The 26,154-nt window shown below is 41.6% G+C and overlaps 1 protein-coding gene across 21 annotated transcripts in view; it reads right to left on the bottom strand.

The window, feature by feature from the left end:
- LOC111573927 (receptor-type tyrosine-protein phosphatase F) overlaps window positions 1-26,154 on the bottom strand; it is a 169,119-nt gene that overhangs the window by 22,470 nt on the left and 120,495 nt on the right. For 9 of the 21 annotated variants that reach the window (XM_055014182.1, XM_055014181.1, XM_055014185.1 and 6 more), the window contains 10 exons: window positions 23,367-23,484; window positions 21,758-22,342; window positions 20,877-20,977; window positions 20,015-20,262; window positions 17,601-17,679; window positions 16,109-16,333; window positions 9,199-9,353; window positions 5,315-5,427; window positions 2,632-2,664; window positions 1,185-1,282 (listed from right to left, as the gene is read on the bottom strand). In XM_055014182.1, the coding sequence (XP_054870157.1) occupies window positions 1,185-1,282; window positions 2,632-2,664; window positions 5,315-5,427; window positions 9,199-9,353; window positions 16,109-16,333; window positions 17,601-17,679; window positions 20,015-20,262; window positions 20,877-20,977; window positions 21,758-22,342; window positions 23,367-23,484 (1,755 nt within the window). The remainder of the gene's footprint in view (window positions 1-1,184; window positions 1,283-2,631; window positions 2,665-5,314; window positions 5,428-9,198; window positions 9,354-16,108; window positions 16,334-17,600; window positions 17,680-20,014; window positions 20,263-20,876; window positions 20,978-21,757; window positions 22,343-23,366; window positions 23,485-26,154) is intronic. The other 12 variants (XM_055014183.1, XM_055014187.1, XM_055014193.1 and 9 more) reach the window with 3 other exon arrangements.

Below are 26,154 nucleotides of genomic sequence, written 5' to 3'. Positions count from 1 at the left end.
AAATGAAATAAAATGTATACATGAAAGGCTAAGAAAAAAAAACATCGATCGGTAATTACTGGTGATTAAACACAGGTAAAACTGTAAGTATCAATACTACATTCCATTTCTGCTAATAAATCTGCCTACATCCTGCACACCGGTCCTCTAACAATGCAATTTTTTATACAAAGAATTTAATTCTTGGTTGTTGTATTAGGCAACATTATTTTTATTTTATTAATTTTATTCTAGGTATACTACAGGTGATTAAAAAATACGTTTGAAATCTGAAGGGATAAGGGCTTACTCTCACCGATAAGACAAAATACACAACTTTAAGATGAGCATTTACATAATTCTGTTTTTTTTCTTCTTGATGCAGACAATACAATCCGTAGATGTTAACACTTGTATAAAGCTATCAAATAGATTAGATTTTCAGTGTAAACACTGGATAAGGCAGATAATAGTTAAAACGTTGCCTTAGGTTTGGCCTTATGGCATTGCTACACAAGTTACACAGCCACCATAAATATATATTTTTTGCATTTCTCTCAGAAAAAAAATCTTGAGGAGGCACCACATGCTGGTCACAGATAAAGTGACGGAGGCAACAGCATAACCCTCTAGATCTATGTAAATGCACAGATCCACAATCAATCCAATAGCCTTGTTGGGGCCACCAGTGGACAAGAGCTGATTAGACGGAACAGATCAAACAATCACAGCAAATAAATAAAAGTCAGACCTTGTGTATCTGCATTCAAGGACATCTCTCTTCATCTGGCCTTGCTTAGTCCCCAAAACAACTATGTGCCACTTTAAATGCAAATTTGCTGCCTTTCTTTTTTGAGTAAGAACGCTGACAAGAGATAATCCCCCACCAAGTTGCATTGGAAAGACTGCCTGCAAAATGACATTCTTCTGGGAAACACTGAGACACACGGATTGCTTAAGCAACTCGCCACCTGCTAGTTTTATGAAAAAGTGTCTCACAGCATTTAATGTAAATGTTGGTTTCCTAAAGGGATTGGTAACAGAGTTGTGAAAATGTCTGCGAAAGAAGTCCTGTATAATACATTAGAATACATGCATATGGGATCAAAGACAAAAACGTCTTCCCAAACATGATAATAAAGAAACACATTTATACGCTTGTAAGAGCAGGAATCACTGATACAGCATCAATGCATCACCCTTACCTCATACTCCTGTGAAAAGCGGAGGCCATCATTGGCCTTAAGTCGCTCTATGTGGTCAGCCAGGTCAACGACAGGAATGGGCGGGTGCTCCCTCATTCCTGGGAAAGATGAAGAAGAGGGGGAAAGTGTGAGACGTGGCTGTTCCTACATCAAAAATTCCTGTCGACTTACACAAACACTGTTTGGACCACAGGGTGAGTGAGGCTGCCGGTGGGACCATGAGGTGGCTGTGTATCGTGAGGAGAGAGCACTTTGTTCAACAATGTATGAGGAGAGGGAGAGCAGAGAGATAGGGAAAGAGCGCATAAGTTGAAACAGGCTGGTGACATTTGGTGATATCGTCATGCTAAGTGAGGAGGACAGAGGTGGGGCTGGCAGGAAGATGCACATGAGTGACTGGGTGAACATGCTCCTTGAAGGAAGCAGGAGGCAGACATCTCTCTGACTCCACAAAGCTCAGTTGGTGGCAGAGGTGGGACCAGAGCGAGAACCCACAAGTCTCTACAAATCAGTCACACTGTCACTTCCTACTGAGAGAAAAAAGTGACTGGTCACCAGCCAAAACTCATTTCTTTGAAAATCCCTTTCCCTACAATAGACTATCTTTTGGCCCAGCCTGGAGCGCTTAGGCTGGATTAATTTCAAGCAACCCCCCTGCCACTTTCTAGATTTCTCATCGCCTGGTTATTGGATGATTTATAGCTAATCTACCGACACAAATTCCCCCTGTGCCTCTGAACTTGGCAAGGCTATGTACTTAAACGAATTGCTGAGAACTTGCCTTATGTGTTAAAAGTAAACTCTGTGCAATGCATGAAGACAGTTTAAAGTTATGCAAGGAGCCCTATTAACCTTATGTAAAGGATTGAAGTCACACAGATCAGACAATTTAAAAAAGGTATATACAACATAATAACATTAGCTATTAGCGCCTTTGGTTGAGCGCATGTGTAAGGTCATGGGTTATGCTGCAAGCTTATTATTGCTGTAATGCTAATGGCTGATGGCTGGTAACTATGGCCACTGCACAAGATGAGACCTGACCAATTATACAAATTTAATACTATCACACAGGGACCTATGAACGCATTACCATCAGTGTGTATGTGTTTGTGCATGTTCAGCCAGGTCTTTTACAACCATGTTGTTGGTTAAATGGAGAGTGAAACCATAGATAACAAGGCTAATGTACAGCAAGTGTAACTGTCCGCAGTGCTCAACTATCCATGAAATCATCTAGTCCTCTGCTTTCGCATCATAAAGGTGTTGTGGGATGTTCACAGCCAAAAGAGGACATTACTGCATCCTTGGAGTGCCAGAGGCTACAAGCTTGTAGGCTTGTGATGTCTGTCAGGATTGCAACGGGGATATGGATTCAGGAGGGAGTGACAGAGGAAGAAAGACTGCGTGTGTGGGAAATACACACTAGGTGAGAAAACGGACTAACTTGGAGTGTTGGGGCAACGATGAGAGCTGGGACCTGTGGAGAGAGGAGAGTGAAGGAGGGAAGAAAAAGAACACTCAATCAATGGAGGTGGTTCAGGATCAGACTGGAGCCAAACTGTATCTGCAAACAAGATAAAGCATGCAGTGTCATTTACAGACAATTTTGAAGCCCGTTGAAGTGAGCAGCAAGTGGTGTTTGCCCTCTCACGACAATTCAAGTAGTGCACTTTAGACTGTTAAACAAAAGTGCACACAAAGCTTGACTATAAAAATACTCTTTTGTGAAATATGTGTACGCTCAGCATACTGCACTGCTGAGTAGAGGACTCTACATGTTTTGCCTTGTTAAAGGAAATGCTCATTTTATTACAATTTGGGTGTTGCTTTTAAAATAACGACATTACACCACAAAGAAAATATTGGAATCTGGGAATGTGAAATGCAAGTGGTCACACAACTGGACAGGTTGTACACAACAACATGTCCAGATTTGTGTCAGATGATCTAAATTATTTTATTAATTGGTAAAATGAGACTGATCAGACCTGAAATGTTGACGATATCCACATAATGCACAAGAACTGTTTGCACACATTAATGTATAACAGTTAAGTATGTTTGATTTTCACTCTGTTTTTGTGATTTCAAATGAGTTTGCTCAACCTGAGGGCTGATTTATTGATTGAATGAATTATTGATGAATGACTATCTCTGTCCTTTGCTCAATTAAACTTAGCAATATCACCACAGTCTTTTATATCAGATATTGATTTTGTCAGTGCACTGTTATTATTGCTGATATCTTCAAAACTACTAACCAGGTTATATAAATTCAGAATTTCCCAATAAAATACTAATCTGTGACTGCTGCAAATTATCTGCAAATGGCATCACATTCTTTATCTGAAGTGTTCAGCACAAGTGATCCAAATTAAGTATTGCAAATACTATCTGAACCAGGTCTGTCAAGAATAAACCAGGTCAGTTACTCATAGAACCAACCGCCTGCTGTTGGAGTGCCAAAATGCACAGCAGAGGTCTCGGAATAGGCCAACATGCTTGAGACACGAGCTACTATCAGCTGTACCACTCAACAACAATCAGAATCAGAGCAGGAATGTTCACCTGCTGGGGGCGAATCAAAGAGAGAAAAAGCAGGAGCACTGAAGAATGGGCTGTTCAATATTCACTCGGCTCAGGCTTGAGTCTCATGTGATTTCACAAGCTAGACACAACCTTGGTGATTTTTGATAATCACCACTCTTGAAGCAAAACAGCGAGGTGAAAAAGGAGAAAAAGAAGGAGATAAATGTTGACGTACCGAGAGAGAGAAAGAAAAGGGGGAGAAAAAGAAAGCGACTACCCTGCAGGGGAAAATGGAAGACAAAAGAAGAAAGAGATGGAGTGGGAGGATGGAAGAACAGCGCTCTTTCAGGGCAGCAGCACTGCTTAATTCCTCTGCAGGGGTTCAAAGGGGCTGAGTGCGTGTGTATATATGGCAAATGGGATCTTTAATAACCCGTGAGAAGGGCTTCACACATACTCACACACACAAGAAAAACACACGGATACATGCACGTGTGCACCAGAGTTGACATTTTCTCTCAGCCCCATTGTTCCCTCTGCCTGGCTCACCTTGACATCAGAGGCAGCAGGACTCATTAATAGCTGGGGGGAATGAAAGAAGCTCATAGAGGGAGGAGGAGCGAGGACCAGGGGAGGAGGAAGAAGACAGGAGGAAAAAGGAAGAAGGCTGATGCTAAGGGGGACACCCTTACACCCTCCCTCCCCCTTCTCTACTGTGTGTGGATGGAATCGGAATTCACTCTGCCTGACTCCGCTCATGCTGTCAGTAGGGTTTGGTGGTGAACATAATTTGGTTATTTTCTCTTAGTGATCACTTTTTCTTCTTTGAGAATAGTCAGATTTTCAGCCTGAGGATAAATAACAAAATACCAAGAGCATGTGAATTCCACAGTAACACCTGTTACAAAACACTAATAAACAAGAGATCCATCAAAAGAACGAGGCAGGTAGGCATCAGTTGCAGAAGTAGATTGCTTCTGGGAAGGCTGCTTAGGGTTTGGTTGAAAAAAAAATCATTCTAAAATGCAATATCTACCATTTGAGGCATAACCCTTAAAAGTAAAATATATAAAGGTACACTATTCAAGTTATGAGTCACTTCTAGATTACTGACTGATGAATTTCAGGAGAATTTTCAATTTGGGATGAAGCCTGTATGAGTAAGAGTCTGGTTTCAGATCCTTACTCACAAAGGCAAAGTATGTTTTTTGATATGAAAGAAACATGGACTAAACCAGCACTCTTTCAGAGCTATGGTCAGATTAAAATCTACACACTTAGTACATAAATTCACACATGCGTTTCCTACAGTTTACTGTAAAAGGGGTCCAGGAGAGGCTGGAAGTGGAGACTGTTCATCTCATATCAGAGTTATCATGTTTTAGATTTGTAAATGGAGTTCATTACAACAAAGTAAGCTGTGAATACTCTCTCATACAACATTTTAGTCCTCACACCAACTTTGTAAATTTATAACTGTCTTAGTGACAGCATCTTCTCGACCATCCATCAAAGGATAATTTCTCAATTTTCACAGTTGTGAAAAGAAAACAGAGCAAACATCAAACTTGCAAACTTGTTGGACTATCGTTTGGTACCTGGGGTCTGGTAGTTGAGTCTCCTCATCTCCACGGGGTCGGAGGAGTTGGCCAGCAGGGAGTCTTTCACACCACCTGAGTGCTCATCTTTAGGTAAGGGTGACGCCCGCTTCCTGAAGTGGCAAAAAAAGACAATAAGGGATTATCCACATCATGCGGAGACCACCTACAAGCTTAATACAAAAACTCTTAACTTAGCTATCAATTCTTTAAGCTCACTGAAAGAAGAAATGAAGATGATTTAAAATGACACCAATGTTTTCTCTGTATGATTAAAAAACGGGGGCTTTAGAGAAATGCATAGCTAACTGTGTTGCACACTTCGCGAGGTTAATGACATAGATAAAGGTTCTCAAAACTAGTTCTGAGGACTAGAAAAAAGAGACAGTAGGTACCAGGGCATTGCCCCCATTAGTTTGAAAAACTGGAGTTTAATGCATTTGAAGAAACATCATAATTTTCCTGGAGAGGGCTAGGTTGGGTTTGTTTGCTGCTGGATAGGTGACAGCTGCTGTGTGGGAATGTGCACATGAGAGTGTGTTTGTGTACAGCAAAGATTTAAATGTGTGATTTTCACTGCTGTGTGTGTGTTCTAACAACACATTGTGTTTACTGGCTTTCCAGATTGAGAGGAAAACAGGCGGATGCTGTAATTAGCTCATCAGCTGTGTGGCACAACACTGGGTAATTAGACCAGTTCTGCAGCACCTGTGCTGCCAGGCCTGGCCTAGCTGAGTACAGCATAGCACAGAACAGCACAGCTCGGACCGGCTCAGCTCACTCAACCGTAGACTTCAGATGGAGAAAGGAAAAGAAAGCGCTGCCTGCCTGCATTCAGACAGCCAGCATCTGTTGACATACTCACACAAACAGACACACAGATGTACACTCTCCCATCTCTCTCACTTTTACAAATACACACTCATGCAGATACAGCTGCGGACTCACAAGCCTTCTGACTGCAAATGGAAATGGGCGGAAGGAAGCATCAGGGTGCCCTGTGGAAATTTCACATCTCATTGCACTCCATTTGCAAGTGGCGAGCGTGGGTTTTAGAAAGGAGCTGGGCCTTCTGTTGAAGCCTGGTGTGGTGAGAATAAACAGAGCTGGTTGTGCAGGCACAGCCTTAACCCGGTCCACCTCAGCCACTAGGGTTTGGGCCTCACTGCCACCTGTTACCTTCTGCTACAGGGGCTTAAGCTAATGCTAGCTGCATGACGGTCAGTCTATGACATGCATCTATTCCTTTCCAACTGAGAGCTGAGCCAGTTTTCCCAGACATCAGGCCTGGGGCTGGGTTGGTCTGAGGGAGGGGGTAGGAATGTTGGACATCTGTGATGTGTTCTCCACACACCTCATCTATCCCTCTGACCCAATCAGATGCCAATCTACATGACACTTTAGTGCTGAGCTAAAGTAAACATGGCAGCAATCTCTATGGGGTTATTCATTTCAAGCTCAAAGTGAGGGCTAAGACTTGTGAGAATGTAAGTACTCACACACTTGCACAGTATGTGTGAGCGTGTGTGCAGTACAGGGTGTGCTTAATGAGGGTAGAACAGGGTCCTTTGTTGAGACTCCTGCCACGAGGAAGCAGGGAAAGAAGGAAAAAAGGCTAAAAGTGGAGGAATGGGTCTCTGTGGAAAATGTCAGCTTAAAAGATGGGAACATTTCTTTTTCAGCAGTTTCCCTGTCTGGCATTTACTTCACAATGGCCCATTCAGCAGCAGGTGATGCCTTGGCATATTCAGATGGGGCCAATCTTGAAGGGGTGCGCTGACACTGGCTGGATAATGAAACACAGCACGGAGACAAACCATGGCAGACAGCACGATCTGAGAAGGAATACTGGCACTACATGTGGAACATTCAGTGGGACAAGGACGTGACCCCGGAGTTCCTTTGACCTCTGTCATCAAGAGCTGCAGAGTCAGCTGCCTCTCAAGTCTTGTAATCTTGCACAATTGACCAAATCAAAGTAGACACGGCAGTTTAAAGATGCTTTCTTTTAACCCGTGCTGAGCTGACATTTTATCCCAATTGAAGCTGAGAGGCAGTTACCTCTGCAACACTACAGAGCTGATGGATATCGCCAATTTCACAACACAAATGAAAAGGACTTGGGTAATGGGAGGTGAAGTTGTGATTGATGTAACAGTAACAGTACCCACCTTTCCTGTTTGCTGCATTCACAAGGGCAAAGAAGAATAAAAGGGGTTAATGTGTAATTGTTATTCATCTGAATTTCTACCTTGTTTACTCAGATTTTGTTTCACTGTTGCACTATTTTCAGAAAGCCAAAAACTGAAGCCAAATTTTGAAAGCACAAGATATAAAGTTATCTTAACAATTGCTAGGGACTTCTGAGAATAACCTCATCATTGTTCGCTGCTGGTGTTGGTCTTGGCAACACTGCAGTTAGGAATAACAACCAGAGTACAATGTGATTATTCCTTTACACATTTACTGCCAGTCTGCAGTGAAAAGGGCACACGGCACCTCCCCACAGCTCCACCTGCCAATCTACGTCTACATAGAGAAAGGGCTTCCAGACAGAGGCTGAGCTACTCAGCGGTGAGTTGTCTCAAGGCCTATTATTAGCCAGTCTGATCTAAGTCTGCTGGAGATGGTCGCTGCACAGCAGTCGACAAGGCTGTGGATGTCAGCTTAGAGAACAGGTATGATGTGAAATGGAAAATTTGTAATGGAGACGTCAGGGCAAGATAGGAGGCGGGACTTAATCGGGAAGATGTCAGGTGGTGTAAATAAAGGCTCATTGCTAATTGTTTCCCATCTAGATGGAGTCCAGACAATATCCAAACCACATTATCATTTTCAGTAGTGTCTACTCCACTAACATACAAACAACTGTGTACCTAGAAAAGACTAGTTGTATGTATTTTCTAATGATCACTTTGTGGAGTGATCAATTTGATCAGCAGGAAATTACTCTGCTACAAGTTTTAGAAGAAGAGAAAAATCCTTAATTGCAGGCAAACTGTTTTGTAACCGGAGAGCAATGAATTTCTCACTTATTTCTCTCTAGTGTCTATTATTTGTATAATTAATCACATGGTATATGAAATAAAGAGAAACATCCATAACTGTTGCCTGAGAACCTGAGGTAACATAAATTTATGTCTGATCAACAGTCCAAAGCTCAAAGATGTTCAGTTTGTACAGACATAAAGCAAAGAAAAACTGAAACTTCTCATATGTTAGAAGTAGGAACTAACAAATGTTTTGCAGTTTTTAGTAAGTTACCTAAAATCATCACATTTGTTGTTTGTTGTTGATGAGCTAATTGTTTTGCCATGGGTTTGATCATTCCACATTTGTCTGTTCCTCCCAAACACCTTGGTCTGTAATCAGTGCTGCACAGTGGCTACTGAAGTGCTTTAAAGAAATATTGACTGAGCTTTTAGTTAAGCCCTCTGTTGCAGCCCTCTGTTTCTTACTTGAAATGACCGATGGTGTCGGCCAAAACACATTTCTCACTCCTAACTAAGAGCTTTTGACAGCTAAGCTGTGTTTTTTATTAGTGAGGCAATGTCAGCTGCCATTTCAACTGACACTACTTATAGTACTGTTTTAAACTGGGGCCAACTGGGCCAAAATCTTTTGTCTGAAACATAAATCAATTTTCAATTTGCTTTGGGTACCTCTCCCATTACACTGTATATTATGGTAAGAAAATCGGATATTACAGTTTAGTGTGTGAGCAGGCTGGTGCAAGTGGCAGAAGGGAGCATGTCTCATTATCATTCCTGATGCAACTAAAAGAAACCTAGAATCACAAATGTCACTGCAGTTCAGCCTCAAGCACACAGAGCAGACATACTAACAAACAGAAGCTTCTTAAAGAGTACTTCTTAAAGACTTACTTCTTAAAGAGTAGGATGGCGATGACAATGATGACGATGAGGACCACAGCCAGCACTGGGCCCATGACCCACAACATTTCAGGTTGCTCCATCCCCTGAGCCAAACTTGTTGTGACCTGGATTGGGTCTGAGTAGGGACTGGCTGAAAATGTCATCTGTAGGAAAAAGAAGAGGGAAAGTACGGGTGCATGAGAGTTATGTCATCTTATACCTCTACCTGTAACCCTCTATCTCTACCTTTCTACCTCTTCTGTCCCTCTCAACCCGCCTGGCCAGCAGGTAGATGGGTCCCCCCACATTAGAGCCGGGTTCTGCTCGAGGTTTTTTCCCTGTTAAAAGGGTGTTTTCCTTGCCACTGTCACCTTAAGGCTTGCTCTGGGGGTCAGGCATATGGGTTCTGTAAAGCGTCTCAAGACAATTTGACTGCAATTGGCGCTATATAAATAAAATTGAATTGAATTATACTACTAATATGTGTGCAATATTTTTCCATCTAATCTCAATATAATCTGGATTCCCAAGGATGCTAATATGCTGCCTAATATTAAGAAAGAATCTCCAACATACTAGGAAGAAAGTGCTGAAATGGGAGATAACAAGAATGGTAGCATGTTTCTAACATTTTTTTTTTACAATTCTGCACAGAGTTGAAATCTAGATCAGACTCTTAAATCAAGAGGAAATAAAGAAAAAAATCAAAGACATTTACTTTCACTCACTAAAGTAGCAATATTTGAAACAATAAAATACATAAAATATAATATCAGTTAAGTTTACTTTGATCAGGGTAGAGAAAGTATCTGACTGCAGATTTCTTGTTTCTGGCCCTCCGATAACCAAGTTGTATTATGGTAGTAATACGCCACCATTCAAAGCTTCAGTAGAACAAGCTATAAAGCTACCTACTCCACTCAAATGACACTCAACAACAATAACCATCTGGGCCAATGATGTTATTATATTTCTATTAGAGCAGTGCATTCCGTTAGAGGAATCAGAAGCAGCTGATGACTGAGCAAGTGAGAGACAAGAGAGTGAGAGAGGTAGAGACAGAGAGGCAGGGATAAGTGTGCACGTCCCTTCGTTGCTGAGATAAATGGGGGCACAGGAGAGGACTCATCTCTTCTTCATTAGTGTTCACACCGTGACGGAAGAGGAGGAGGAGGTGACGGTGAAGGTGCGTTTCCACCTTGGTTGTAAATGAGACGTCTTTCTACTCCACGTCTTCAAATGACTGGGGGGGGGTTGTAGGTGTGTATATATCTGAAGAGTGGGCAGATGACACAATGCAGTATGGTATTCTTAGAAAAGTGGAGAAGAGGGAGTCCAACTGCAGGAGAGCAAGCTGACAGATGAGAAAGAGAAAGGGAGGTGCGAGGCATCTGTCATTAGAGCTCAGCGTGCCTCCTATTGAATGACGACAGGAGTTGCAGGTCCTGGAAGGGAGTGGGGGTGTGTGGAGGGGTATAGGTAACAGATCGCAGACCTTGAAGAGAATTGGGCTCCCAGCATGCAGCGGGAGTGGTGGGACAGCAGGCAGCAGTAATCCGGATCATTAGCTGCACAGCAGCCTGCTCTTTGGCACACAGGCAGATATTAATTGGAAAGATAAGCTGCGATGAGCTCAAAGAGTTCTGTGCTCTGTCATATAGTTCTGTTATCTCTCATACTCTTGGGCAACTGCTGGAAAAATTTACACTATGTGTGAGCACTACAGCATGTCTAAATCATGTTCGTCTAAACCAGCATGCTCAGATATTATACACAGACATAAGATAACTCAAGCTAGAAAGTGAAAAAGTAATATTTTCATATGACTGCAGTAGTTTATTGCAGCAATGTTTTTCATTTGCCTTTGTGTCTCACACAGATACACACACCAGGCATATGAGACCAGCTCTCTCCCAATCAGTGTTCCTTTGGGACAAACCTATTATCTAAGAACAAAGAGAAATGGCACGGCGAAGGGACGCTGCTGGTGTGATGACACCACAAGGCTTCCTGTTCTTCTGGGAGGGACCAAAAAATGCTGTAGGATATGGCCCTGCAGGAAATCCTGGGAAAAAGTTTTTTTTTTTTTTTTTTTTTTTTTAACTGGTGTAACAAATGACTGCAGCTGTGCTTTCAGTGAAGGATAAGGGAGGAAGAGCAAAAGCAGAAGAGAGGGCTGAACAAAAAGAGAGGGCTTTTTGTCTGTTGGTCACGGCGAAGCAGTGAGATCATCCATTTGAACAGCCCTAATATCAGATAAAAGCTCAGTCACGCAGCCACTAATGCCTCTGCCTTCACAGAGCGGTATCACAATGGAGCAATGGTGCAGTGAAGGAATGTGTGAGCCTGGAAGTGAGTCAAAGACAGTGAGAGACATAAATGTATCTCCTACCACTCTGAATCAGTGTGTTTCTGTGTACAGTGTGGACATGGGTTAAGTTTGCCATGGGAGAGGTATAAATCTGTTATTTAGAATCCTTACTCTATCATTAAGTACTTATGACAAACGTATATAAGATTCAGGCAGCAATCTTTGCATTTAGAACCTCTGTTGATTATTACTTTTGTCATCTGAAATGTCTCAACTGTAGTTAAATACTATTAAAGGACAACAGCAGAAGATATTTCTGCTAAGACCAAAATCAAGATTTCCGTTCTTTGTCTGTTTGAGCCTATATTTCATCTGGCTGAAGACTGGTAGAGAATATTAACAATAAACTGTGTGTCACTGCGACTCAACATCCTTCTGTCTCTTAGCCTCGCATCATATTGTTGTCATGATCAGCTTTTCCAGAATTTGGAACAAGCTCCTGTATTTGGAGCTTAGTTTCCAAGTTAGTAGTAGTAGACTTTCCAATTTGTCAAATACATATTTAATCAATATTTCATGTTGCATGCTCCTCATACATAGGAACTTATTTTCAGTCAGCTGAAGCATCTCTTCCATCCACAAAAAAGTGATTACAGAAGTAGGAGAGCTGAACCTAAATTGATCTCATAAGGCAATCAAATTCAGAAAGCGAACTAAGTATTTGATACAGATATGATAAAATTCTATTTAACTCCATGCCTGGAGATAAAAAATAAACACACACACACACACACACACACACACACACACACACACACACACACACACACACACACACACACACATACATAATTATATACATATTTTTCTGAGTCTTTTCTCAAACTCCTCTGAGCTTCCACAAGTGAATGTGTTTGTCTGGGTCACAGCCGCTGAGTGTGTGTGCATTACTGTAAGTGTTTGTCTGAGACATAGTAAGTGAACAAGAGAGAGAGTGGGTGATGAGAGATGGCAGAGAATGAGAAGACAGAGTGAGACAGACTGAGGCTAAGGTGTTATGGTAGTAGCATTATATCGAGCTTGCTATCTGGCCCGTGGGCTACACAGCTTCCACAGTCAGCCGCTGCTCTGCCATCCCCTGAGCACAGAATCTGCTACGTGCAGTACAGGCACATTTGTTTCAACTCGCCGTTGACCCCGCTAGCTTTCTGACTCTCCAAAAGTGGCTTAAATAAGCCGTAGGGTGCGCGCCAGACAAACAAACAAACATGCAAAGACGCCTATTATGCATCTGCCGCACTCTCTGTCTCCCCAGGGAGGATGAGGAGCCCACACGCTTCACATTGCTGCATGACATGGGCAAAGATAGAGAGAGGGAGGGGGAAGAGACAGAGACAAAACATGAAGGTACAAAAAGTGTATGAGAAAGATGACAGTATGTGTGAGTATGCCTTTATCTATGAGAAACAGAAATGTGGCTGCAGGGTCTAGTCTAACCTGCATGATGACCCCTCTCTTTGGTCCTATACTTCTCCCTCTACACTTTTTTCATTCACTTGCATACTCCTCTTCCTGTTCAGCATCAGAAACTGCACTTATTCCTCTAGCTGTCTGAATACCAACCATCAGATATCTGGAGGCATCGCTAGAGGGAGATGCCTCTAGGAGCGGAAGTGACGTAGCACAGTTGAACAGAGAATCCCATCGATGTTGTCAATAATCCAACCACCCTTTTTGTAAAGTTCAAGTTAAAAATCCTTATATTATCTACGAGAAAAAAGCAACATTGTTTTTTGTCATTCTCCCTTTATATTGTTTGTCAAAGCATTTTAAATATCAAAGAAGCTGGTCTTCCAAGTTAAGGGTGTTTTGAGCTCAGCGCACCAACAGAATTAGTCTTACAAAACCAATTCTTCTTTGGAGTGAGTAGAATATAAATGCCTGGATAGCTTTGCAAATGGCAACCTGTGGTTCACACATCTGAACACTCTCTGTTTTGGTTTCTCTCTGTGCCAGAAGCTTACCTTTCCCTTATCAAAAGAAAAGCACACATTAGTACAATCTCTTCCTCTAGCACCAGTTAACTTTTCTCTCATCCAAGCTTCACAGGCTGGACAGGGCTCAAGACAAAAGTTTTCGTATCCGCTTTGCCTCTCTCCAACACCACCTCTCCTCTCGTCTCACATCACACAATATTTCATGCTACCTCCCTCCCTCGCTCTCTTCTCGCATTAAATGATACTGTTTATACACACCCAGCATCTATCATCCCATTTCACACTTCCCCCGGCTTGTTTATCTGCCTTGGGTGCTGGGGAGACATGAAGGCACACTCTCTTCTCCTTTGTCTCTCTCATCCCCCTTTGCTTTCCTTCCTTCTCTTCCTCCCTCCAACCACTACTGGCTGCTTGTGGCCATTGATATACGAGGGCTTATTAAACCCTGGCAGTCTTGTTTGATCTACGCTGGGGAAGTTTGGGTGGTGGTGAAGAAGTGTAGTAAAGACACAAGTCATTTATTCCAGTACTTGCTGTCTTATTCTCTTGGGTCTGCTGAAGATCCTGCTTGAGGCATTTTCTGCCAACAGCTCGATCTTGATGCACACTTTACCTACTGTACCCGTGTGTTTGGTAATAAACATTTACAAGTGCCGCGTTGGGGGTGACAAAAACAAACAGTGCTGTGAAATCTAAGTTTCCCAAAGAGTGCAGTTAGGGGACTTGTGCAGCAATCAATGACAGCCTGCCTGCAGTGGCCATCTCACAATTCAGTGTGTTGAAAAGTGCACAAAAAATCAGGCTAGGAAGAATGAGAAAATCAAGGTGTTTACTTACAGTGTAATAATCTTGTTACTGTAAATCTATGTTGTGCTTATTATATAAAGCAAGTCAGTTATTGGAGTTTTTATCCCTTACTGTATTTTTGAATCAAGGGTGGCATATTTTAGGTGAATTTTTGGGACAGCATGATGTTGCAGCCCGAAGAGGTTTTTCTTTTTCAGAGCGTTTTGATAGTTCAGTGAGAGGACACATTCTGTAGCAAAAAAACGGAGTCTTTCCTCACTGTGTGCATAGCTCTCTGATTTCATTTCATCAGTAGCAGTTAGCTTATTTACTGGTAGCTTTTAGCCTTCCGTTTTACTGACCAAATAACAACCTTTACTTTGATCCTTGTCACAGTGACACATTCTCTGTCTAAGGTCTTTGTCATGTGCCAGTTTAAAAACCTTTGGTGAGTTGTAAAACACCAATTGTAAGAGCAGCGTGAGTAAGATGTTTGATTGTGGGACATGCCTCTCTGTTAATAGATGATCAAAAATGCAATGCAGCCTTAATAACCAAGTTAGTGTTAATTTCTTACCCCAATTTACCATCTCATATTGCTTGCTTGGAGTTTAAAAAAATAGGGCAGAAAGCTTTCAATAGTCAGGCTACAGAAGTGAAGGTAAGAGCACCGAATAACTCATCCTATGTATGAGGTCCGATTGATCCAAGCAATTAAGTTTAAAGGTAGGTGGGTGTAACACATTTTAAGGCGGGGGAGTACACAGAAAGAAGACAAATCTTGAGCAATACTGATCCAACATGGTGTGTCTTGCAGGTACAGAAAGTGTTGTGCAGTGATGGGATTTGAGCATCGCCTTTGAAGTAAAGTATATCATTGCTGCCCACTATAGCCTCTTTTGCATGTCCTTCTCCTTCTCTGAGTGAAGGAGTAGGGGGATTACGGAGGGAGGGGGGGCTTTAGGGACATGTAAAGCAGCATTTCAAGGGAATCAGACCTACTTTATAGATTCTCAAGGCCCTGTGACCAGGCCCTCGTCTCCCTCTTAACTCCAGCTGCACTAATCAATCTCCTCTGCTGTCTTCATGGTAGAAAAAGATGTGGAGAGGGAGAGAGACGTAGAGAAGCAGGGAGAGCAAAGGAAAAGAGCTGAGAGGAAAGAGTGAAGAGAAATAGGTGAAAAGTCTGGGATTTGGTTTTGGACATGGAGCACTCGCGCCCTGCTTCTCTGCGGTCGCCCAGAGCCCAGCTACTGAATATGCATGTCCCGGGTAGTGGAAGAACCCTGAGCAATCGCAGACTCTTATTCTTCCTGCAGTGAAGTTTACTCCAGACCAGTCCATAGAGAGTTGGGCCTCAGTGTTAGTGCTGTCTGACGAGTGCATGGGGCCTCCACTTAGAAAGCCAAGAGTCTTGTATTAGCATTGTAAAGAGATCTGCACATGGCCTGCTGGCTGCCGAAACAGCAAAGCTGGATCTCTGATGGCATTGTCAACTGATAAGGGAGTTCTTAGGACAAGCTGTGATGACTTTTAAGGGCAGCTATATAAAAGGGTAATTGGTAGTAAAAAAAAAACAAAAAAAAAAACCTTTTTGGTTGGACACTGCCATTTTGGAAAAGTCTTCAGGCAGGATGGTTGATACACTTAAAAAATTTTCCGAACAAAGAACATGTGACATACAGAAATACAGAACAAGATCAGGTAAATTCATTTATTTAATATAAAGCTTTTCTCAGAAATTGATAATAGTAATTTTTGTCAAGAATGATGATCACAACTCAATAAGTAAATGAGAGTTTTACTCAGTGTGTGTGTGTCTTACGTAATTAGCAGTGTTGTCTGTCCCTTCATATCGAAGTGCAGCTAGGACAAAGCAGAGGTACTCCTGCTGGCTGGTCAGGGGTTTGTTGTAGAAGCCGTTGTACCTCTTCTCATCGCCCAGTGTAAAGCTGGCTGGCAATGAAGCCAACTTGGCAGCAATATAAGGCTTAGAGGAATCCAGGTGACGTCGGCGTCTTAGGACAGGACCTTCACTTGACTTGAGCAGCTGCAGAAGAGGAAGAGTGCAAAGATTATAGTCAAAATTGACAATACAGGGGCCCTGACCTCTGTCATCCTAGCAGGAGGAGCAAGGAAAAAGACATTTCTCAATAATAAAGAGATTAAATTTACTCCATCACACAGTAACAGGAAGGCAAAGGGTTCACTCTTCATTACAATCACTGGGACTTTGGAGAAAATGTCTTCATGGGTTGTGGTTGAAAATGTATTAATATGCAACACAGCAACTGAAGTTTCATTAACTCCGGGAATCTCATAAAAAACTATGAGTTTTCATTGACACTATATGTGTAGGTCTGGTTTGTAGCATGCTTTGAAATACGAGATAATAATTTCACTCAGCTAAAATGCCCATTGCACAGTGATATAACGGCAACAAATGCAGCCAAGCTACGAAGTGAGCAGTTAACGCTTGCTCTTGCACACAATCCCAGCATGACTGCCAGCCTGGTTAATAAATGAGCAACAGCATACAGCACCGAGGCATTGTGTTTTCAGCAGCATTTTGTTTTCTGTCAGTGATGTCTCATGTGCTCCACCAGATGTAGCTTTATTAAATCATTACGTCGGAGGGAGGAGACAATGGCCTGCTCAGTGTTTAATGACTCGGTGTGTCCCATCTCTCTCTCTCTGTCTCTCTCTCTCTCAGTCATTTCTGGTATTTCTACAGGGAGCTTGAACAATAGCGATCCAAACCAAACGAGCCTCACAGTTTACTTAAAAATTATGCTATTAACATTTAGGCATGCCATTTAGCGTAAATTCCCTCATGGACAAGGAACACCTTTATTCAAAAAATAACAAAGCAGTCATAAATCTTTATCCTCATTTGAATACCTCATGTAAAACGCTGTCCTCGCTTGACAAACCCAAATAATGGGAACAATAAAGAAAAATATGAAGGTAAGACAATAATTTGCAACTACTGCTTTGGAAGGTACTCTACAAATAAAGTTTAATGGCTTAAAAGCGACACAAACAGTAATATAAGATTAAGATTATTCTCTGTGCATGCAAGCTGTTAGAATCAACAGATGGGCACTGTCTGCAGACCTGGCAGCCAGTCAGGACACTCTCCACCTCCCAGAGTGAGTCATTGTTTAAAATCTCCCTGTCCCGCCACCTCTTCCTTCCTAAGCCCAGGAGGGTAGAGCAAATTAGCAACAACCAGTGACTACTCTGTTGGAACAGAAGACGCTGCTTGTGACCCCTGACCTGGCACATTCACCAATCAGCCGCCGATTGGCACTCACCTCATCCAGGTCCATCTCATCTGGATTGTTCAACTGTCGTGTTGCTTGGGACACCGGCATCACCACGATGTAGTACCACCTGCCAAGAAAAATAAAGCCTGTGTGAAGACAGACTGACTGAAGCACATACACGCTGAGATCAAAGTCGGCCAAGCAAATTAATAACACAGTCAAAACATTTAGAAGACATACTTTCACTGTGAGGTTTGTTGGGCTAAATTCAAAATTTGAGTGCTACACAAGTGGGTCCAGGCAAGGTCGAACACCAGCAGATTGGCACTGCATTCTCCAATTAATGGCTAATCACTAAGAACATCTGCCATGTAGACTGGAACAAACACTATCCCGCTGAGGGAGGCCTGCAGCTAATAGAGCTCCCCATAGGATACCTTAGGTTAATAGGACCAGCCAGTGTATATTTTATTATATTGCTGGCATCATAAAGGCCAAAATAGAAACTTTAGAGAGACATTAGAAAGACACTTACGAGTTTAGAGTCAACGTAAGGAGGTAGGTAATGAAGGTGCATGCTTGGGAAAACACAATGCACAAACATCTGTGTGTGTGTTTATGTGTTAGCTGTTGCTGTCTCTCTGGTGTACTGCCCCAATCTATCTTCTCTTAGCTTAAAGTTCTTGCCCCATTACAGCTACTTGTAAAATCAGTCGTTGCTGACAGTCAAAGCAGCTGAAACTCAAAGTTTGTTTCCAGGTCTGGACTGAGATTCAACAGTCATTCAGATCTGGTAGTGGAAGAGGACACATAACAAGATACCTCACCCCCTGTACTGTCCCCTGTACTGTCACCCACACATACACTCCCCTCAACTCTCCCATTCCCAATTACCTGCACTCTTTGCCTGTCAATCTGTCCTGGACCATGGCCAGGCCTGACAGCCCTGTAATCTTTTTACCAATCAACTGTGCGTGCACTCACGCTAGACAGATGTGCCTTTGTATGTGTGTGTGTGTGTCCGCAGGAAAGTCTTTACTAGCAAGGGTCAGGCACAATTTTGCTCTTACAATTCAGTCACAAGATAACACAGCTCGGCCAGTTGCTGTGTCACAAAAATGACAGAGAGTCTAAGTTGGAATTCAAAGTTTCAGAATAGTTTTAGTGAGGGCTGCACAGATTGTTTTTTTATTTTTGCTCCCCATCGGAGTCATTTCATATTTAGTATCTGCTAATACCCAATATTATTTTCTTATATGATACACACTTCAAGTTTTGTAGATTAGCTGTATTACCTGGCTGTTCCACCAGATGGAGTCTCTTATACTTTAATACTGTAGCAAGCAGAGGAGCGAGGCCCTTCTCTGTTGGCAAGCAGGTAGCATTGTGGGAGTTTAGCTAGTAAGGAAGTACTATTATTTCTCTGAGGCTTAAAGATCTTCAGCTGGCACACGTCTTAAATCAAGCTGGAATGAATTAGGATAGTGCTCTTAATCCATTTATGTATGAAACAGTCATTTTAGCAGGTTGTTTCGTGTGCTTGCATGATAATGAACATAAACAAAATTTGGGATTAGCTTCTGTCCAATACCGATCACTTATCACTGTGCTCAGCTCTGATCCAGATCTTAGAGTCAGGCTCAGGACATCTCTAATTTCAGTACTGACAGCATACAAGTATTCTATTTGTGCTACTTTTGCTGTTAAAAAGGCCTTTATTATTAATGTACCTGAAAATACAACAAAATTCTGTTGGCAATCTCTTATAGTACCAGCATGAGTTGTAGTGGTCACTGGAAGTCACAAAGATATATATATAGAGAGATAAAATCTAACAAATATGTATGTACACAAGTAACAGCAATGATGTAGTGAACAGTAGGATGCATTCATAAAGTGTCCATTAAACAATTATTACACATGTTTTTAAGTGTGTTATGAGTTCAGACTCTCCACAGTTCTGGGGAAGAAGCTGTTCCTCAGTTTGTTTGACCGAGTGCAGATGGTTCTGAGTCTGCCTGAGGGGTGGGAAGTGAATAGGGGCTGACCGGGGTGAGAGGGGTCTATTCTGATGTTGATGGCTTGTTGGCTTGAGTAGATATCACTCGATTTTTGGAGTTGGGAGCCGACAATCGACGGAGCCGTCTTGACGACGAGCTGCGGGTCCTTCTTTTCTGCCGCCATACAGCTTGAGTACCAAACTGTACACCCCTAAGTTGTAGGTTAATTAGCTCCCAAATAATGATGCTTTTTGACAGCAACTAGTTGTGAGGCCCATGGGCACAAACAAACCCCGAAAACAGCTATTAACAGTGTTGTTTGTAGTGATCATAAATTAGAATTTTTTATATCTATATCCTTTGAAAAATAAAAATAACTCTGCCGGTTAATAACAATTACACTGTATTGGTGGATTAAGGCACAGAATCAAAGCAAGCCTGTGTTCAGTCCTGTTTACTGACCTGACACGTGTGGTGGTCTGGACCTTGGGCAGGTTGATTGTCATCTTGCCACCTTGAGCCTGATGTGTGCTGGGCTTGGTCTTGATCAGGTCTGGGGCAGTGCGAATGGACACCTGCTGCTGTAGACCTCCAGCAATGTTGCCTCTGCTTGTCAGTACAAAAGAGTAGTCGGTGTCTGGTTGCAGCTGTGTGATTAGCTTTCTCTTCAGGTTTCCCTGCACTTCCACGCTTTGTTGGTTATACAAGATCTGTAAGCACACACAGGGAAAAACTTGGGAGTTATGGTATAAGGTAGCACACACACAGTATGTATATTGTTCATACAAATGCACTACTCTCTCTTCCAACTCTCCAAAGCGCATACATAAAAAAGCAAAAAGCAAACGCTGCATCCTCAGGGAGGTGCCCATCTCATCTGACACTTCATCTCCTGTTCTCTAGTGTCACACTTGCCTGTTGATGCATATCCAATAGTTTTTTACACTTCAAATTGTCTTTGCTCCTCTACCATGGTGTGTGAATTGATATATTACTATTTTGACAGATTATTACACATTTTAAATGAGCATGACCAAGGATTCTCTTTTTTTTTTGTTCAAATAGGGAAAGCTCTATCACACCCTGTTGAAAGTGTTAACAGTTAATAGTGTACTGCAATACAGTTATATTACAAATGTATGTACAGTACATGACAAAATCCAGTTATCGTTATATTTCTATATTATTGACTCTATAGTATTAGCTTAAGTATCAAAAGTATAATGTTAACTATATTACAAAGTAGTATATATCTACTGAAATAAAATAAATTAGTCTTTGTCAATGCATTGACCAGGTAACTTTCTACCTGGCTGGTACTCACCTTAAATGGTGCTTGGGGTTTGTAGTTTGGTGGCAAATCCCAGGTGAGAAGGACGGATGTTTTCATGACAGCTTTGACACCAAAGTTCAAGGTGGGAAAATCTAGGATGGGAAAATTCTTTGATTAATATCACAAGTAATACATCTTTTATACTACAAAATGTAATCTCTGTGTGTAATTTAATTTCACACTACTTTAAAGCAAATAATCCCCCCAGTAAACAATGTGACACATATTCTGCGGTGATACCTTATGGCCAAACTTGGTATTGGGCCACTGGGATGTTCAAAGAACATCAACAATCATGTTCACGGCTGATTACAGATCACACAAAAATAGCCTTCATCTATCTAAGCCTGCTCCATTTTTTACACCACATTCACAACATGACACATGCAACACAGTGGGAGTGGCAACATGTGTCTTAAAATAGGCATCATGCACGGTTATAAATAAGAAATCTTACAATTATAAGATTATAAAATGCATGAGAAGGTACACACGCTTCAGATATGTATGTAATGGGAGGCAGGATGAAGTGGCATGGTAATGTAGCTGCAGCGTGTAATGAGATTAGTACTCTGTAAATCAATAAACACAGTGATGTACTACACTAAGTGGCAGATGAGAAAAACGTGGCACTGATAAAGATAGAGGCAGTAATCAAGAATTTAAAACATCAGTAAGTCATATATTGTCCATGCATATGCTTCTGTATAATGTAGGGAAGGCTATGTGTGTAGAGGTACATGAGCGATTATATAACACAGTCCGCCTACCAGTTCCCGTGTTTACATAATCATGGAATAAAACGGAATCTTATGTATTCAAATCAAACATGTTATGAGTGTTTATGTGTAAATATTAGTCAGGTGTCCTACCACTTATCCTACCATTCGACATGGTCCTGCTCTGGATGCTGGGGCTGAGGGGTCCACCGCCCTTGCTGGTAAACGCCTGCACCCGGATGTCATAAGTGGTGTCAGGATTAAGGCCATTGATAGTCATGTTTGTGTAAGCTGTGCGGTTGGTGCTGTTTTGCTGACTATTGATGTCCCTGTACACCACCACATAGTATATGATCTTGCCATTCCTTTCTGCCAGCAGTGGGGCTTCCCAGGTCAGTTGTGTGCTGGACTGTGTCAATCCTGTAACTTTGAGGTTAAAGGGGAAGCCTGAGGGAACGTCTTCAGGGGTGCTGATCTCCTTTACGTAGGCCTCACCAATGCCTGCACGGTTACGGGCGCTCAGGCGGAAGACGTAGGTGGCGCCTTTATGCAGACCAGTGACAGTGTAGTGGTCATCAGTCTTTCTCAGCTCGCGTGAGGTGTACGTTTCCTCATCAGTACGCTTGTACTGCAGCTGGTAGCCCATCAGCTCCCCCACCATTTCTTTAGGCGGTTGCCACTGCATCAGTGCTGTGTTGCCCATGGTGGTGCTGATCATCATAGTAGGCTTGCCTGGTACTGCAAAAGAGATTGAAATAGAGACAAAATTAATAACTTTCATTCTAATCCTTGTAAATAAGCAATATGTACAAATAAGCAACCATTTTTTCCAATACTGGTAACAACTGTGGGCACTTGTAAATATTGATTCCTTTTTTTTCAATTTCTGCAAGATAAATAATCAAGATGTTCAACTAGTTCTTTTTTTTGTTATTTCCTTTTCTTTTTACTGCATTGTAACTGTAACATTACTGTCCGTGTAGTTTCTCATTCATCCAGGTCATGGTTATCCAAAGTTGTTTAAATCAATCCAACTGGACTTTAAGAAGGTTCCTTTTCAAGGAACCTTCTTAAAGCCCAGTTGGATTGATTTAAACAACTTTGGATGTAACATTACTGGTTTCTCTCTCTTTATAGCCATGGTTGTGCTGTTTCTATAGAGATAAAGGACTTTATATTGAAGTGAAAAATGCAGAGAATCCAGAGTAAGCAAAACTGTGACAGGAGCAAAAAATAAAAAAATAAAATAAAAAATACATGAGGTTCAGAGGATTAAACATAGTTTAAATCTAAGGACTGTGCAATAGCATACAGCCTAAATAGAGAATGTGAAGGTTACATGTTTTGGTCATATCATTTCAGCTATGGTAACTAACTGCAATTTTATTCTTATAGAGATGCAGTATCAATTTCAGCTGGCTAAAGGTTCAAAGCCTTGTTCAAAGAACTTCAACTGTTGCTTACAAATGGGAAGGTTTATTCATCTTTCACATTGAAACTAACATACATCCCACTAGAACTACACTACCAACCAAAATTGAATGAGAAAGTGTGTCCAAATGTTTGACTGATAGTGACATGATAGATACATGACATTTCAGTCATTTGACAGCCTTCTAGTCCTATTACACTTTTGAATGAGGAAGACAAAGCTTATTGGGTTTAAGCCTTAAAGATAATACCACAGTATTCAGTGTAAACAGATATTCTTTATCTTGTATATTCTGTTTTACACGAAAACTCAGATATAACCAATTCTTACCTGCTCCAGTTGTGGTGATGACTTTCGCTTTGCTACGAGCTCCATCTCCCTTTGTGGTGTACGCTGCTACAGTGACAGAGTAGGTGGTTTCAGACTGCAGTCCACCAATGACAGCCTCCTGTAAAATGGAAAAATCACAAGGTCAAACATTAAAAGGAATCAGTGACCCTGAGCGAAACCTCCTCAGTGGGGAAAAGAAACAAACCCCCCTCACACAAGCTCCTTTCCCCTGAAAAAAACACACAGCACCAAAAGAAACAATAAAAAGATTAAAACCCCTTCTCCATTCGCTTGTAGTTTCTTGATCACTTTGCCTATAAACAAAACATTTAACAGAGGAAGGTTTTGAAGGCACACAAATAGGACCAGGAACTTTCCTTAGACAAGAAAAACTCCTGCACCCATTTTATAAGGCACACGCTGAACCCATTAACCAACAAACCAACCAAATGAACCAGAACATCACCAGTGTGTCAGTGTTCATGCCTGCTGCATGGATAAGCAAGAGATTATACCCAGAGGAGCTTAGGATCATCACTACATTGCAGTCTGTTGAAGCCCACAAAATAGCACTCTTATGACTGCTAGACTGTTGTTAAAATTCTGAAATATATCCTGAAGATAAATAAATATCCAACTGATATTACACACTTCATTAAAAAAAATGAAATTAGTTTCTTGGTATTTATCGTCCTCTGGGTGTACGTCCAAACAGTCTTTACACAAAAACACAGACACACTAAGGTGGTTGAACAAATCAGTAACTCAGCAGTCAGGAGCAAACAGACAGAAAAAATAACTGAGGTAACACACTGTTATTGGTAACCTACTGCAGTGCTGGCACTCACTTCACCAGACTGCATCAGTCTGAATAAAAACACACCCACACACTAGAATTAAACACTCTCTGAGCTTGAACGAAGCCCAGATGTAAAGAGACAGGCACACTCATATAATAGTGCACATACTCACCAATGTATATATATATATATATATATATTTAATATAAAAACACACAAAATTATGCATGCATGTACAGACACATATACATAAATGTGCACACTCGCACGCATACAATGACACACACAGACATGAGCACACACTCAAGAACAAATTAATGCCTGCGGCTTGAGCACACATGCTGGAGTTGTCTGTTTCTGACTGGGGCCACTGAGAGGACGAATACACAGATGCCTACAAGCCTTCCTGCCCGAACTCCTCGCAAACTTTTTAGACTCTTGGAATAATATATGGCTTTGCCCTAATGCTGTTTCTCTAACTAATGAAGTTTTAATTTCATCACTATAGCAGAACATTTAACAGTCTATATAAGTCAGCTCTGTTTGACAATGCTTCTTACTGCCTTTCTCTTTAAGGGACATTTGGTGCTCCCATACTAGCCTTTAAGAGAGACAGGGGAAAAATGCTAAATTACTGTATCATAAAGCCATTTTAACTTTATAGAGGAAGTCTCATTACTTTAATCATACTAAATGTCTTTAACATTCTCAGCAGTGGCAGCTGCAGAGATCGTTCTTCCCTCTATTATGGCAAGGTCGATTCAGGTCTAGTAACACTTTTGAAACTCAGCAGAAAATAGAAAAAGCAAGACTTCAAAGTTTCCTTCAGAGCAAATGCTTAGAGCAGCACCAAAGGGCATTACAGAGATTATCAAGTCGACTAGTTATAGAAATGGATTCTTCTCTACCAGCCTTCCTACACCACTACCCTCACTAGAGTGGAAAATGCCCGGAGAAAGATGGACAGCATTGTTGAAACAATTATATTTGCTTCAGATACTTTTTTCAAAAGCACATTTGACACTCTCTATAGGTACTGTTTGCATTATAAGGGCCATAAAAACTGAAAAATTTATTTCAAAATCCTACTCCATGAGAACTAGACATAAGTCAGCAAGACATGCTTTTGTTTTTGCTGTTGACATCTGTCTGTGGCTTGTCACACTCTATTAGTCACCTCACACACACACTACTGTTGCCTAAACATGGCTGCTAAAGAAATAATAAAGACATGTGAACAGATGTCATCCTCTGACAGCATCTAGATCTGTGTGTGTCAGGTGTTAATCAACATATTAAGAGAAGAGGGAGAGGAGGCAAGTCTGACTCATGCCATGTGGGTGTAGCTGGAGGAATCTATGTGCAGTGCAACCAGGTTTCTGTTAAACTTAGTGCTATCAAATAAATACAACACCTCCCGCTGGCTCACTAATAAAAAAAGGAAAAAGAACCAAACCTCATGCCCTGATAATATAAACATATGGAAAAATGCATCTATAAACCTCTGCATGTGGTCACTAGATTGTGTAACCGTTGTCTTTTTTTTTCTTTCTTTTTTCTGAAATGTCACACAACCAGCCCTGAAAAGTGTTCAAATTAATTATTTTCATAACGGTTCTTAAAAGCTGTAAACCTTCTTTCTAAAAAAGACTTACTTGCCCTTGTCTGATTACTGAAAACAGTATTTGTTAGTCTGGCAGACTTCTACTGAATCTCTGACTAGAACCAGTAAGTGGCTCTGTATTCACACTAGTGCAATATGACGTCTGCGAGGTAATAAGCCATAACAAAGGGCTGCATGACAGCCATGGAGCAGTGAGCTGCCATCCAGGCAAATGAAAAGAACATGAAAGGCTGGTGGCAATCTTGGAGATGTGTGGAGCTGATAAAACACACAGCTCCTCCCCTCAGATAGACATGTCATCTGGAACAGTAGGGGAGACAGCAGGTTAGGCGAGCCTGATTAATGTCAGCATCACACTGGGATG

Source organism: Amphiprion ocellaris, chromosome 10 (assembly GCF_022539595.1).
Source record: "Amphiprion ocellaris isolate individual 3 ecotype Okinawa chromosome 10, ASM2253959v1, whole genome shotgun sequence".
NCBI lineage: Eukaryota > Metazoa > Chordata > Actinopteri > Pomacentridae > Amphiprion > Amphiprion ocellaris.
Note: the sequence above shows the minus strand (reverse complement) of the source record. Positions and strands in the feature narration are given on the sequence as shown.